This window comes from Protopterus annectens, chromosome 11.part0 (assembly GCF_019279795.1).
Source record: "Protopterus annectens isolate FY-2018-M chromosome 11.part0, PAN1.0, whole genome shotgun sequence".
Taxonomy (NCBI): Eukaryota; Metazoa; Chordata; order Ceratodontiformes; family Protopteridae; genus Protopterus; species Protopterus annectens.
This window is the reverse complement of record NC_056745.1, coordinates 1,251,224,995-1,251,241,661: the sequence shown is the minus strand read 5'-3', so window position 1 is coordinate 1,251,241,661 and position 16,667 is coordinate 1,251,224,995. Positions and strand designations below refer to the sequence as shown.

General features: G+C 42.6%; 1 protein-coding gene across 1 annotated transcript in view; it reads left to right on the top strand.

The window, feature by feature from the left end:
• Nucleotides 1–16,667, top strand: part of SCUBE1 (signal peptide, CUB domain and EGF like domain containing 1) — a 4,299,807-nt gene that overhangs the window by 1,368,593 nt on the left and 2,914,547 nt on the right. Inside the window, exon 6 of the mRNA XM_044087300.1 lies at nt 13,533–13,649. Coding sequence (XP_043943235.1) covers nt 13,533–13,649 — 117 coding nt within the window. The remainder of the gene's footprint in view (nt 1–13,532; nt 13,650–16,667) is intronic.

Genomic DNA, 16,667 nt, shown 5'->3' with positions numbered 1-16,667 from the left:
CTCAGTCCTAGGAATCAAAAACCACTAAGGCCCAGGTCATACCTGTAAACCTGGAATCTTCAAAAATCTGGACAAGGCCCATGAAAAATAGGTACAAATCTGTACGCTGATTGCAATCTAATTTGCATACACAATTACGTAACCCCACCCACTCCAGTGAAATTGTGGAATACCAACTTTCAAACTTTCAAACGCAAAGTCGCAAACTGAAGAACAGACAACCAAAATATGGCACCACACCAGATTCCCCCTCTAGCCAGTCCAATGTCCCATTACCTGGCTATTTCGCCTCATTTACCATAAACACTAATACTGTAGAGAAGGACAAGGCTCTCTATTCGACCTTACCAGCCAGTCAGTAAAACAGTTCACTGTACCTATCCAGGCATGTCCAAAGGGCAGTTTCAGATGTACTCTCCAGTCTAGCTGGTGAATTTGGGCATTTTGAGGCAATGTTACAATTGCCTCATGTACACAGACAACCCTCTCCTCCTTCCACCAAACACTAATACATGCGAGAGATGCAATTATACAGCCAAACTGCAGTTTAAGCTGTCTCAACCCAAGACTGGACCAGGCAGTCAAGAGGAGAAGGGAATTACTTGGATCACACCACCAGTCTCACATCGACCTATGAAATCAGCACTGGTAAAAAACATACATAAATACACAAAAACATACTCAGAGGCTCTAAATAAAAATCTGCAAAAGCAACAGAGACCTCCAAAGCAGACATCCAAGCAACCTCCACCCCCCAACACAAACCATGAAACACATACTTCACGAAGCCAGTGTGCCACACAATCACAACCCTTAAGGCAAAATAACACACCCAACACACTAGTAATAGGTGACTCTATAGTCAGGCACACTGACTTTCCACTCACTAGGCTGAACATGGAGAAGGTTACTGTTAGTTGCCTGTCAGGTGCCAGGATCCGCCACGTAACACAAGCATTCAGGTAATTTCAGAACAAGTACAAATATGACTCTGTCATTGTCCATGTTGGTGTAAATGACCTGAGCTGTACCTCCCTGGACTACATGAAAAGAGACATGGAGGAGCTCTCTGATCATGTAGCCCAGGCTGATATGACCCTGACCCTGAGTAGCATCCTGCCCTCACCAAGAATGATACCATGGTATAGAGAAAAAAATGATCAATTTCAACAACTGGTTAAGCTTCTGGATTCATTCAAAGGGGATCCAGTGTCTGTCAGCCTGGGATGACATGCTCGACAAGCCACGCTGCTTTGCTAGAGACGACTTGCACCTGTCACCCTTAGGCTTTCGAATACTGGCCAAGGCTCTTGCCACCCCTATAGTGCCTTTTTTAGGCAAGGCTCAAAAGACAAACCCACCGCCGTAAATAGCACAAGTAACAAAAAACTGAGGGTAATGCTGCTCAATGCCAGAAGTCTGAACCTCAAAATGCACGCACTCAAGGCACTTCTCAGTATGGAGAAAATCGATATGTGCAGTAACAGAAACCAGGTTTAAGGCTCCAGAGAGCACCCCAGCACTACCAGGCTACAACTCATACCATACATTTCGGCCACAAAACCCGGACCGAATTACAAAAGGTGGGGGAGTATCCATATTCATTAAGGATACCCACACCTCCAGGTTAGTGGCACAGCACCATGCTTCAGAGATCATCCACGTGCAACTAACAATGGGCAAAACTGCTATTCAAATTATAGCTTGCTACAGATCACCTACCATGTCCCAGGACCCCCACTCTGCATTCCTGGAAACACTGGGAAACATAAAGGTCCTACCAAACACCCTGATATTAGGTGATTTCAATTATCCAAACATTAACTGGGAGAACTACTTAAGTACAAACTCCCTTGCCCAACATTTCCTAGAATTTATAAACTCAAATGCACTAGATCAACTGGTCAACACCCCCACCAGAGGTGACAACATATCGTACCTGGTCATCACCAACATGGGCGACCGGTGTTCCACACCGGAGGTCAACCCCTCGCTGGTTAGATCTGACCATAAACTAATCACTCTCGATGTCCACATTCTGCCACCACCCCCGGTCAAATAAACCACTGTGGAAAAACTTTTCAAAAGCAAACTTCATGTTACTTAAGACTGAGGTCGGAAGTTTCAAAGCTCCCATGCTAAAGGATAACGCTGTCCAAGCTGCAAAATCCTTTACTAATGCACTCTACGGGCACCTACAAGAATGCATGGATTGTGCAATCCCAAACAAAACCAAGACTCACTCCTCCAAGAAAAGGAAACCAGTCTGGTGGACCCCTACCATAAACAAGCTATACAATAGAAGGAGGAAACTTGTACAGAAAAGAGTAAAATCCCAAGAAGGGAAGACATCCCTGATCAGTATCAGCAAGAAACTATGTTCCCTCATAAAGTCATCCAAGGCTAGCTTCGAAAGAAAAATTGCCATGGACTTCAAAGATAAACACAAGGCATTCTTTAGCTATGTCAAGAATCTAAGTGGCAATTCTCAGATCTGCTCGGAGTTAGTGCAGAATGGCACAAAATACACTGAACCGACCAGTATAGCCAACTTCCTGGCAGACAGGTTCAGTGCAAACTTCACCCCCCTCTCACCCCCAAAAGGGCCCATAACTATACCAGAAGAATGTAGTGCCCCTGAAATCACAGACACTCAGGTTAAAACAGCCCTCTCCACAGCCAAAAACACAGCATCAATGGGACCGGACGGTGTCCCAGGCTGCGTCCTACACAAGCTCAAAGAAGAACTAACCCCTCACCTAAGCACACTGTTTAAACTCAGCCTCTCCATAGGCTACGTGCCCACAGAGTGGCACACGGCAACGGTTATTCTGCTCCACAAAGGTGGAGCCACAACGGACCCCTGGAACTATCGCCCTATAAGCCTGACTAGCTTGGTCTGTAAAGCTATGGAGTGCATCATCATGGATCTCATTAATAGAGACATTGGAAGCCTCCAAACACTGGACCCTACCCAGTTCGGCTTTGTTAAGGACAGATCATGCCTCCTAAACCTGGTGGACTACTTTGAGACAGTTACCAAGGCTATAAATGAGGGAAAGGTGGTCCACACAGCCTACCTTGACTTCGCAAAGGCCTTCGACACCATTTCCCACTTATGTATTATAGACAAGCTCACCAGCCTGAACATAAACTCCTATGTCACGAGATGGGTTTCCCAACTGGCTCATGGACAGAACCCACATGGTAAAAGTTGCAGGAGCTAGGTCTGACTTTAAACGAGTTACAAGTGGCATTCCACAGGGCTCAGTCCTAGGACCCCTCCTGTTCGGCATATACTTCTCAGAGGTACAGGCAAGCACAGGAGGACTATGGCTGACCAAGTTCACAGACAACTGCAAACTAAGAGCTATAATTGACTCTCCGGCTGACACAAACATCCTCCAAAAGGGTCTCACTAAGACAGATACCTGGTGTCAAAAAGTGCATAGTCATCCTCTTTGGAAAAAACAAAGTACCCACAAACTACCACATAGGTGGTAGCCCCCTAAATACGGAAGACGTAATAAGGGATCTGGGGACCCAAGTAGATAGTAACCTCTCCTTTGATAACCACATTGCCAAAGTGGTTAGAAAATCCTTCTATGTGGCCCACCTAATCACAAAAGGGTTTGCATCCAGATCGAAAGAGGTCATTGGGCCCCTCTATGCGTCACTCATCAGACCCATTATCGAGTACAATGCCCCATTTGGGATGTACCTTACAAGACACCTGCAACAACTGAAAAGACCACAGAAGTTCCTCACCAAGTTGATCACTGGCCTCAAGCAGATGCCTTATGCAGCTTGACTGAAGAAATTCCAGCTGTACTCGGTTGCATACCAACTACTCAGAGGTGATCTCTGCCTGACATACAAGGCCATGTCCAACCCAGAATTGATGGACATGCTCCACCTAAAGAAAACCATATCCCCTCAAGCCACACACTCCAGGGATCTAAACCTCACCACAACAATAAATAGGACGTGCTGGAGGGAGAGATTCCTCTCCCAGAGACTTCCCATGCTCTGGAACAATATTCCAATCTACATTAGGCAGAGCTCTTTGCTAACCCTCTTCAAGAGAAACCTTGACAAGTGGATGGGAAACAGAAAGTTTACCCCAGGGATCACGTCAATGGCTCTGCTGGACAGAGGCACAGTGAGCTAATCTAAGGGGGCGGCGAAAGCCAACACATTCTGGCTAGGCTTATAATGCCTTCGGGCAGATAGCCTAGTATCTACCTATGAACCTACCTATGCATGCATACTGCTTTACTTCTACAATGATTATTTGGATTTTATTTTTACAGTTTACAGCACAACAATGCAGAAACACTAATAGACATCTGGTAAACAAAGTAATACTGTCTCACAATGAAAATAGGCTTGGCATTAAAACTTCTCTGCCCTTGAAACTCACATTCATTGAAACAGCACTGAAACCCATACCATTTCTAAAGAAAATGCATCTGGCCAGTGGTGGATAAAGATTACATTTGGGTAGTTTTCAAATCATTGGCCCCTTGCACACAAAACAAGAAACATACATGTGTTCTTTTCTTTGATACACCTCCCTGACTTTATTAAATTATATTCCTTGTATAATACAACACACTTGTTAGAGCGCATTTTAAATGTATTGTTTGAACATTTTTCCAGTAGGCTATACTGTAAGCAATGAAACAGTAATGACAAATCTGCCCAATTCAGAACATTTCCATCATAAAAGTCTACCGCCACACCCACACTATAAATTGAATGACAGTAGTGTAAGCCACAGGCATCTTGCACAGCATCTCACACTTATTTTCAATTTCATTTTTTTTGGGGGGGGGCAAAAGGTCATAAACCAGGGACACATTTTAAACATTACTTGTATAATTTTGTAAAGTTGCTAGAATAAAATGTTGTATTACCACCATACATTTCACTGGCAACTTTTGAACCCAAGAACCCTATGCACTACAGTCAGAAAAACATACCACTATGCCAAATCAGCAGCCTTCTGAAAAATAGGAAGACTTAAACTTAATGGCTATCATTTAGTGAATTCATTTCTCACTTCTGACCACAGCTCTCAACCTCTTAGCACAAAAACCTGGGCAAAGCTACAATAATTGTGTCATTCTTTTATTTGAATTGTGACTTCATGACAAACCCAACTTATAGACTACATACATTGATGGGTAACATGATTTCCATTCATATTGCCGTCAGCTGCCCTAATGCCTCCATAATGAAAACAAACACTTTCACCACTAACTACCTCTACCTGTTATGCAGTATCCTGACAATGCCATGGAGTGACTCTGTAGTAAAATGTACACACACACACACAAAGATCCCTTAGCCCTCACAGATAATAATGACACCACAAAGAACACAGTTCAACAAAAATGGACAAAATGTTATCTACTTTTCTTTCATTTTGGTACAGCATGGTGGTGAAATACTCTCTACAGCTGTCCCAAGTAGTACAATAAAACGTCCAATTAAATGAAAACCAAATTAAATGTTATGCAGTTTCCAGTTACCTACGTTACAGCTTTGAACAAATCTACCGCTCTCCATGTGAACTTAAGTCAGTCCCCTATCCCAAATAAAAGTAAAAAAAAAATATATATATATATATATATATATATATGTATATATATATATTATAATCAGAAATGAAGGAACATGCATGCATCAGAGGGTATCTGGTGACCTGGTGATAAAATGATAGCAGTTTTAGTCCTGACGAAAAAAACAAGCAACCTATGATGGACTTCAGGACCAAAGGATATGTGCATTTCTCTACAGCAAACACAGACATACACACACACACATATTCACTGAAAGAAAAGAAATGAAAAAAAATAATACATGGTACAGTGTCCTGATGTTAGAATGATGGATGGAAAATGTTGAAGTTCTCTTACATCAGCTACAATTCCTTTGACAACTTTACACCAATGGAATGTTTCATCTAAAGCTACAAAAATACAAATAAATTGTGTTTTTTTTTCCAGGGGAGCAAGTCCCCCGCACACCTTCCCAACCCTTGCAACTCAGATATACCAATTCTGAGATTACACTACAGTGGGGAAAACAAGAAATAAATCCAACGAGCGAGCAAGAATGAATATATCCATTGGAGGCTGAGCCAGGAGCTTCTGAGCGAGAGAGAATATAAATAAACCCAAGAGTGAGTGAGGAAACGCAGGCAGGAGCTGCTATAATCCAGGCGCGAGTGACACAAACAAGCCGTTCCCGCTCGCAAAAGCATTTGATTTGAGCCTATGTGTGCGAGCTCAATTCCGACAGGCTGGTAGCCCTGACGAAGCTGACATCATTGAGTGCACGATGACATCAGCAAAAGCGCAAAAAAAAAATTCGGAAATGAAGTGGTGCCACTCAAGAATCGTGACACCCCATTTTTGGACCCCAAAATTTGGTAAAATCCGAGTAATTCGGGACAGTTGGGAGGTGTGGCCCAGGTTCATATAGAACTGAAACCGAAAGATGCCAGAATGACTTCGACGCCTACCTCGGCACTGGAGTCTAAAACTCTGTCCATGGTGCTGTCCTTGACTATGGAACCAACAACCACTACTATTCCCACAGTACCGACTCCTTCCACAGTACCACAGACCCTCTCAGCACCAACAATAGCCTCTCCCTAAAAAATGGTTATTTCTTCCCCATCATCACAACCTTCTGGTCTTCTGACCATGATGCTGAAGGTCGAGACACTGGCCAGAACCCGATATTGTCCATCAGTTGACCCCTTTGTTGGACAACAGCTAAGTCCATTCCTTGACAGGCCTGTGTCTCCATCGAGACTGTCAACCCGTTCCACCAGGAGCCTTTTGGAGCTCAATGTAGTGAGATTTGTGGATCAGCTCCTAGCGGCCAGAGGCATCCCAACTCCATCTAGGACCTCCCTCCCACCCAGAGCCAAGGGTTTTTCTCCAGAGACTCCAACCTTTGTTCCTCCTTCAACCTCCCCACAGGTCTTGAAGCCCTCAATGCCGATATCCTGGTGCCAGCTTCTTCTGTTCCACTGGTAGATCTTACTGTGGTTCCAGAACCTATCCTGTGTACCACATATACATGTCCTGTGGTCCGCAGCTGACACAGTCCACTACACTTGGACATCAGGCATGGGAGCAGCAAGATACCCTACCACAGGGCACCCTCACTTCAGAGTCCTCTTCAGATGTTCCCCCTGAAGAGCCACCCCATAAGAAATCATGCAGGAGGAAGCATATTGATTCCCCTGAGGAATCTCTTATCGAAGATGTGGATTACGATGGGGGGAAGGGTCCCACGGTCACCCCCTGAGGATGTCTCCTTTGGAGACATACTGGAGATCCTGAAACAGAGGTGTGACTGGAAGCCCACCAACCCTTCCTCTGAGGAATCTGTATTCTTGCAAGGTTTCCGTGCTCGACCCTCTAATTCCTGGGTGACCCCACCTGTGGATGAGTTGGTCAAGCTCATTGTGCAGTGTGCCTGGAAGACCCCTGACACCATTGAGCCAATCCCCTGGAGATTGGACAAAATACTCTCTCCTCCAGAGGATCAGCCATTCATCCAAAGGCTTGGCAGTAGATACTATGGTGGTGGTGGTGGCCACAAGGAAAGAACTTGCAGAGGAGAGTCCTGCTGACCATCTTCCAAACAGGGAGTCTGATACAATAGACAGACTAGGGAAGCGGGTTTATGTTTCAATGACTTTTGCCATACGGTCGTTGAACTATTTGGCACATTTCACCCGCCTCCAGAGAGAACTGTTCACAGAACTCTCAGGAGCCTTAACAGTCTGATGAGGTATGTGACAAAGTTGCTTCACAGCTTGCCACCCTGGAATCCATATCTAACTTGTCCATGCAGTTGATTGCACATACAACCGAAGGGGCGGCCAGAGCAGCAGGTGCAGGTGTTGTCATGAGATGTCACTCCTGGATGCACTTGTGTGACTTTGCGGACTCTTTCACATCTTCCTTCATCAACGCTCCCATTGATGCTTCCTCTCTCTTCAGTCCAAAAGTTAAAGACACACTAGCCAGGTATGAGAAGGATGGCAAGACCCTATCTGCTGTGGGCGTACATTTTTCCACTCCCCAATGATCCTACTCTAGGAATCAGAGGGGTGGAAAGATGTGGTACAGGAAATCCCAAGGGCCTTTCTGTGACACCCGTGGTGAGTTTTCCCCGTGTGGCAGAGGGGGAACTCATCAGGAATAGGCCTTCCCCTGGAGGCTGGGGGGGTCCACATGACCAGGGGTCCAGAGATTCCCTTTCTAGGCAGCCCTACCAGTGCTCCTGAAGAGTGGCCCGATTGCTTGCCTCTGGAAGCAGTCGAGAGATGAGTCTCTCTGCACCACTTAGCCTGGCATTCCATAACAACAGATTTTTGGGTGCAGACGATAATTACAAGAGGGTATCACATTCCCTTTGATCTTTACATGAGGCCACAAAGGCAAATCCCCAACATTCCACCCATTCAGAGGGGCGCAACAGCACAACAAATTCGAAAGCTGCTCCAAAAAAAAAGAGTCATCCAGACAGTCCCACCAGACCAGATAGAATCCAGATTTTACTCAAGGTTCTTTTTAGTGCCAAAAAAGACATGGGACTGGAGGCCAATTTTGGACCTCAGCATCCTAACAGTTCATCAGGCAGACCAAATTCCAGATGGTCATCGTTCAGTCTTTCCTCCCGTTTCTGGAAAGACGACTAAGATCTCAACTCTGAGTGATACTTTCTCAGGACAAAGTCCCAGCTCATTCAGTCCTTCAACTGTTGGGTTCAATGGCAGTAACAATTACTGTAGTTCCCCTAGTAAGACTCCATATGAGATTACTACAATGGCTCCTAGTGTCACAGTGGTCCCTGTTGACACATCCCATGTCCTACCCAATCCGCATAACAAACCGCTGCAAGAAAGATCTGAATTGGTGGATGAAGCCAGAAATGAAATTATGGAGTCATTCCTTCTCACCCTCTCAGCCCAAGGCCCCCAAGTGGGGGGGCCATTTTCAGGGAAAGACGGTGTAAGGCACTTAGTCCCCCTTAGAGGCCAATTTGCATACCAGTGCCCTAGAACTGAGGGTGGTGCTTCTGGCATTGCAAGCATTCCAGTCTGCCTCCCTGTTGGGGACAATTGCTATCCAGTCGGACAACATGTTGATCATCTGGTATATCAGCAAACGGGGGAACCACATCCCACCCATTGTGTTGGGAAGCCATGAGAATTTGGCAAAGGGTGATAGCCTCCAACCACTTTATGGTTGCAGTGCACATTCCCGGCAATTCCAATGTGATTGCGGACAAGCTGATCAGATGCATTCTCCTGCCTCATGACTGGTCCCTCAATCCCAAAGTAGCGATGGAGATTTTCTGTCACTGGGGTCAGCCTTGCCGCGATCTATTCACGTCTGCCGCCAACCACAAATGCAGCAGCTACTTTGCCCTAATCCCACCTCAGGGGGAGTTCCCAAGAGATGCTCTAGTACATGATTAGCCCCCGGGACTGCGTGATGCCTTCCCCTCTGATTCCAAAATTTCTAAAGAAAGCACTTTGGTTGATAAGCAAAGTAATCCTTATTGCACCGTATTGGCTCCAACAAGTCTGCTTCCCTTTCCTTTGGCCTCACATGGTTCACCGACCATGGACTCTGGATCCAACTCCAGGATTACTGTTGCACCCTCAGGGGTTGATCCACCCAAACCTATTGAGCCTCAAGCTGACAGCTTGGTACCTCCACTTCCGGTAATTGCCAGGGAAAATAACCTATCTCCCCTGTATGAAAAATACTTCTGGATTCCCATAAACCGTCCACCAGAAAAATTTATTATAGTAAATGGAGCAGGTTAGTTTTTTGGTATCAAGAAAAAGGACTGAACCCCTTTTCAGCTCAGATTAATTCGGTGTTTGAGTGTTTATCAACCTTACTTCATACAGGAGCTTCAGATTCTATGATCCAGGTCCATTTAGCAGCTATCTCAAATTTCCATAACAGTTTCCATGATTCCTCTTTAATATCTCACTGTCTCTGTAAAACTTTCTTGAAAGGAGTCATACATATAAAACTGCTCTTCAAAGAGCCCATTGAACCTTGGAATTTGACGCTGGTCCTATAAACTTTGACTCGTCATCCCTTTTGAGCCTGCTGCCACTTGCAATATAAAATTCTTGTCTTGGAAGAATATTCTTGGTAGCCATTACCTCAGTGAGAAGAATATCAGAATTACAGGCCTTGTGTGTAAAACATCATTATATAGTTTTTCACAAAGAGAGAGTATCTCTTCGGACTAACCCCTCCTTTCTACCCAAGGTTGTCTCGGAGTTAAATATTAATCAGTCCACTGACCTGCCAATTTTCTTCCCAAACTTTTCTAATAAAGGAGAATATTGTTTGCATTTATTGGGTATACATACACAATTATGTTTCTACTTAGGACTAAATCTTTCCAAAAATGTGACCAATTATTCCTGTCTTTTTCAGGATCCAGGTTGGGAAAATTTGTTTCCAAAGTCACATTGGCAAAATGGCTGAGAGACTGCATCTCTTTTCTCTATCAACAAAACAAATTTCATTTAGCAATGAAAATCAAGGCACATTTCAAACAGATCAGTTGCTACTTCGGTGGCCTTTCATTCCAGAGCTTCTATGGATGACGTTTGCGCAGCAGCCACTTGGGCTACCCCTCATACCTTTATCACTCCTTACAAATTGGACTTGGTCTCCAGGGAAGAGCATCCTTTGGCTCAGTAGTGCTCAAGAATATCCTTCCATAGGGCCTCCCAGGACATAAAGTAGCTAGGGACTTTGTCCCATCCGTCAAGAATGAATGAAGATTAACAACATCAGATAAAGAGGTTATGTTCTTACCATAACATTCCGTCTGTGTTGCTGATCTTCATTCATGATGTCCCACCCTCCTACCCCCTCCGAAAGACTCCTGGAGGTTCGGATTTGGTCCTGGTTACATGATAGGGCATTTGCTCAGACAAAGGCCTCCTCTTTCTTTTCCTTATGGGCAAACTTGATCTGAGGAGATGAGGAGAGGGGCACTATGGGTAACCTTAGCTCAAGATTTTTTGGCAGGCGTGAGCTTGTTATTCGGTTGCTAAACATTTTACCAGTAGGACTACGTAAACCAGTAAAGGCATTTATACTGCATAATGAATGTACTACACCATGAACTTCAGTAAAGTAATAGTGTTTTGTACTATAAAATGAATGTTACAAAGTTATGAAAACTTGTAAAGGAACACTCATTTACACTGTGGTATGTACATCAGGAAGGAAAGGATATTAGTGGAACAATTTCTCTTTGTATCAGATAAAAAGGGAAAGTGTAAATCTAGGTAGTTTGAGAGGGAGGAAGCTGAAAGATCTGAAGAAAGTTTTAGGGGAGTGACCTGTTATGTCTAAGAGGAGGAAGAGGGCAGAAAAGGAAGGTGTTTGAAGAGGGGCTTTTTGTTTGTGTTGTGAGTGTGTGTGTGTGTGTGTGGGGGGGGGCAATACATTTGGTAGAGCTGTATTTTGTATGGAGTAGCCCAGGCATGATGGGAGACAATTATGAGCTTCAGTGTATCTGGGCGGGTGTGTATGTATGTGAGACTCTGGAAGGAAAAGCTTTGTTGTATCTGTAGCATACTGGAATTTGTGGCTGTTGCATTAGGTTCAATATCTTAATGTGGCAAGTAGGTTTCAAGGACCTCAAAGAATTGGTAGCAGTAATAATGCAGGGAGTGTTGGGGAACTGTAATGTGGAATAGATTAAGTGATGGTACTGGTTTTAAAGCACTAACATCCACTTAAGCTGTCACTAGCCCTGGTAGACAGGAATGATGGCACCTCAGAATTGTAGCCCCCCCCCTCCCCTTTGCTTCACATTGGTGTCAATGTCACAGCATTGATGTAAGCACTTGGTGATGGGCTAAAACTAAAAGCCTAATGATCTTTTGGACATCAAACCTGTGTGTGCAATCAGCGAAGTCAGTATAACTGTATATATTTCTGGGGGTACCATTCATATAAAAGAAATCCCACTGACCCGACTTTCATAACATCGAACCGAGAACACAAAGTCCACAACACAGACCACTGTGAACACCGACGTGTAACTAAAGGTAAGTAACTGCTTGGCCAGCATGTTGACCTTTGCCCTTGACCTCTACAGTAGTGTGATCTCAGAGTTAGTATATTTTGTTAAGGGGGGTGGGGGCACAGTCCCCCCATGTGGGTGTGTTTTTTTGCTTCCATTTCAATTTGTTTGTCAGGTTGGCCAACGGATTACTTACCTTTAGTTAAATGTCAGTGTTCCAAACGGTTGGTGTTGTGGACATTCGATGTTCTTGGCTCGATATTATGAAAGTTGGGTAAGTGGGATTTCGTTTATGTGAAGTAGACCCATTTCTGGGTGCTCTGTTTTCCTGTGGTTTCTCAACTACTCTCAACTGTTTGACTCAAAATATTCCCAACTGTCTGCAATGATTAAAGGTTCTGCCCCACGTCTGTAAGTTCTAGGGTTCATGACTGATCCTTGGGGTAGTGTCTGTGCTGAGTCAGCATTTTTCTAGTGCCTACAGTCACCCATGTCTGGTAGCAGCTTCATTGTATTTATATACTGGATAGTGTGTGCCCTTTCAGAAGAAGACTTCTTTAGAGAACTAGATGTATTGTGCTTTTTTTCTTTTGAGTTGTGGTGAATTTGTTTTATTAATTTTTTGGGGGGGGTAGAGTTGCGTCCTTTCTATAATGTCAGTAATCAAATCACATATTCATTCTCTATTTAATGCTGACTTTAGCAATAATAAACCAGAAGGAGTTTGGCTATACTCTGTTCCCATAAGAAATGCCAAAATGGTTTGTTTACCCACAAATCTGTTACTGTCGTGGAGAGGAAATTCATGTTCAGGGATATTCATGGGTTCATCTGGAATCTTTTTTTAACTCATCTGTGGTTCCTGATTTTGCCCATCTGTTGATGATGGCACTAAATGTGGGAAAGGTTTACACATTGTTACACACTTCCCAAGCTGCCTTAGCGTCGATCTACTAAAAGAAAATAATATATTTTTCATTGTTTCATTTCTTTGTTTCAGAGTCCTAAGATTGTGAACACCATGATGGACTGAGGTTGTTTCATAATTGCTGCAAAAACTGCTTATGTCTTTGTGTGCAGCTTTTTTGAGGTCAAGTTTGAGGATTTAATTTCTTTTAGTAGAAGAGCATATCACGAAGTTGTTCACCAAACAAAACAGAGTTTAAATATTGTCTTTGTATATTTTCAACATTATGCATGTGATCAGAAAGCTATCAACAATTTTATAACTGCTTTGAATTTTCTGTTAATAGAATACAAAGTAAAACATGGAGGTAAATATTTTGAATGCAGTTTTTCATTTTTATCATTTTACTTATACATACTACAGTAGCCTAATGTGTTAGGTTGTGATTTTTCATTTAATGAAGTAATAAGTTATCATCATGCTTTTCTTTCATTTTGTTAATGGTTTGGATAACCAGTAACCTGTAACTATGGAAATGGCGGCTGCCAGCACACATGTGATGAGACTGAAACTGGGCCAGTATGTGGCTGTCACCAGAAGTATGCTTTACATGCAGATGGCAGAACCTGCATAGGTACGTACATCATTCCTTGTTACTCTCTGGCTTATTTGTAGTTAGAGATCTGGCAATGCACATGGCTAGGTAATGATTAAGATATAAAACATGTTGCTTGTAGTTTGTCACAGTACAACTTTGTGAATTAAAAAGAGGAACAAGCTATAGTTCAGTACTGTGTGTTTTTTTTTTTTTTTTGAAAATTAGTAATATCCAGAATTTTTAAACTTGCAATGTGTCCTCCTGTTGTTGTTATAAAATATTACTTGTTACAGTCCTGATATTAATACTTCACTGGGTAATACCATAAGTGCAGTGTATGGATTTATACATTTTTGAAAAAGTTTACTTCATAATTCTCTACTTAGATTCATTGTTCTTGCATGTTAATGTTTTACAAAGAAAATGTGCACTCTGTAGCAGGTGAGGAGAAACTGTGCATGCAGACTGAGTGGTGTTCTAAAATTACACAATCGGTATCTTAAGCTAAATTACTGGATTTAGTCATGAGCAATCCTAGGGGTTTATATCAGTCAGTCGAATCGGCTGAATATTGAATACCAGATGTTTGAACTGTAAAGTTCAAACACTGGTAATTGCGAAGCTGCGGCCCACCAAATTCTTTCCCAGAGAAAGAATTCGGTGGGCCGTTTCTGTGGCTTCGCTAGTAACAGGACTGTGGTGGGAAGTTACGGGTTGGGTTCAGGTAAGTGTGCCATTGTGTGGATGTTAGGGTTAGGGCATGGGTTAGGTGAGTTAGGGTTAGGGCGCGGGTGAGGTGAGTGTGCAATAGTGACGGACCTTAGGGTTAGGGTTTGGGTTAAGGTAAGTGGATAGGTAGTAGTGTATGTAAAGTTTAGTGTAGGGTTAGATGTAGGATTTTGAGTGTATGTGTGTGGATTGATGTTGTTTTGGTGTGTTTGTGTTGCGTATGTGTTTCTTGGAACAGCGATTTTTTTTCCCTGGGAAAAAAATTGCTGTTTTAAAACTTCAATGTTTTTGCAGTTCGTGGTTTGAAGTTCGAACATATGGTGTTCGAACTTCAGACGTTTCGATGAACTGATATAGACCCTAATTCTAGTACTTCCAGGTAGGTTTTGTAATATTCTTAATCAGTGTAGCTTTATCATGAAATACTGGAACAGAATTCTCAACTGTGGTACACACGGAGTTATTTAAACAGATATATAACCTGACTGATCAAAAGTCCGGAGAATCCTAACACAGTGCTGTGAGTAATAACAAAAAAACAACATAAATATGTAATTTTGTGATGTATAGAGAAGGAGCACTGACTGCAGGTATAGTGACCTTGGCTCAGCTATTGGACCCAGGTGTTGAAGTACCCATCTGGTAGGATGTGAGTATGTGGTTAACATCAGCATACCCATCCAGGCAGAAGGGTCAGACTTGCTACAGGTATACTACCTGGTGGGTGGATAATTGTGTGTAGGTCCATACAAAGGAGCTCATTGAAGGTCTTACACCTGTCAATGAATTCTAAGACTATGTAACTGGTACATAGCCACATGGAATCTTGATTGGGCAATAATGTGGAATATAAAACCCAGCAAAGATCGCCAGTCTAGGCAGTAACGTGGTTTCATTCAATTTAAATAAAAAAGCAGGTTCTATCTAAATAGTCATGTCAAATGACAAAAAAAAACTTCAAGTGCCTTTAAACATAGTGCCACACAGCAAGGACACAGGCTCCCTTAGCAAGTCTCAGAGCTTTTATGCAGCATTCCTTCTTTTGGGCAGTAAAGATATCCAGATTCTGTCTGATATCTTCTTATATGCCTCTATCTACTGTACAGTGCTTCACCAAGAATTACTGCTTCACATACAATATCCCCATTTAGCCAGTGATTCTAATCTGCTTAACTTCAGCCCTCCTTTTTATACACCACTGATCGGCTTCATTAACCAGCAAACTTGTGACAGCCTACTCTAATACAGCAAAGTTTCTTAATGGAATACTGCTATTTAAATGAATAGTTTTACTTATGAATGTTTAACACAACAGTATTATATCTAGTGTTTACAGAAGCATTATTTAAATTATTTTATGTTTGACTTCATTTTGGTAACAGTCAAAGAAAGGCCATGCAGGGACGGCAAGTGCAAAGGCCAAAATTAACCCCAGTAAAAAGCACAGATGGCCAGCACAAAAGAGGAATCCAGTCTTTATTTATTTAAACATGAAGCAGACCAGTTTCGGCCCTGAAGACCTTTATCAATGCAAGAAGATAAATTAGTGTAATAAAAACACCCTTTTTAAAATGCAGTCCTTAATTGTTCCACCAATGAAATGAACGTCTCAAAAGTTATGGATCATTCGTCTGGGGGGGGGTCTTTTTCCCCCCTGGACTTAATGATCACCTTTAGAGATATATATTAAATATAGTGTCAAGATTCAGTTTAACAGGTTCGAATATAGGTCCCTGGTAGGGATATTTCTATTTTATTGTGTTCTGCAATAATCTTTCAGTATTGTTTTCATTCTTAGGTTTTCATCTTCAGCTTATTAAATATGTTTACATTTCCTGCATTGGATTTTTTATGTGGCTGCATTGAATACATTTTTTATGTGGCTGTATTGAGCACACATTCTGTTGCGGGTGTGTTCTTTGCATCTGAATTAATTAATATCTTTTTTGTTCTGATTGGTGGAACAGTTAAGGATTGTATTTTAAAAAGGGTGTTTTTATTACACTAATTTGTCTTTTTGCATTGATAAAGGTCTTCAGGGCCGAAACTGGTCTGCTTCATGTTTAAATAAATAAAGATTGGATTCCTCTTTTGTGCTGGCCGTCTGTGCTTTTGACTTCATTTTGACATGCTACTCTGTGCGAAGGGCTACAGTATGCAAGAGTGCTGTATGTCAGCATGGACTGGTGTGTGTCCATATATGTACGCACATATATTTATTCATATATGGTTGCATCTCAAAAGGTTGAATACTCAGTTGGTTGAAAAATTTTTGTGTGTGCAAAATAGAGAATATATAAATAAATGAATGCTCATTTTCTTAAA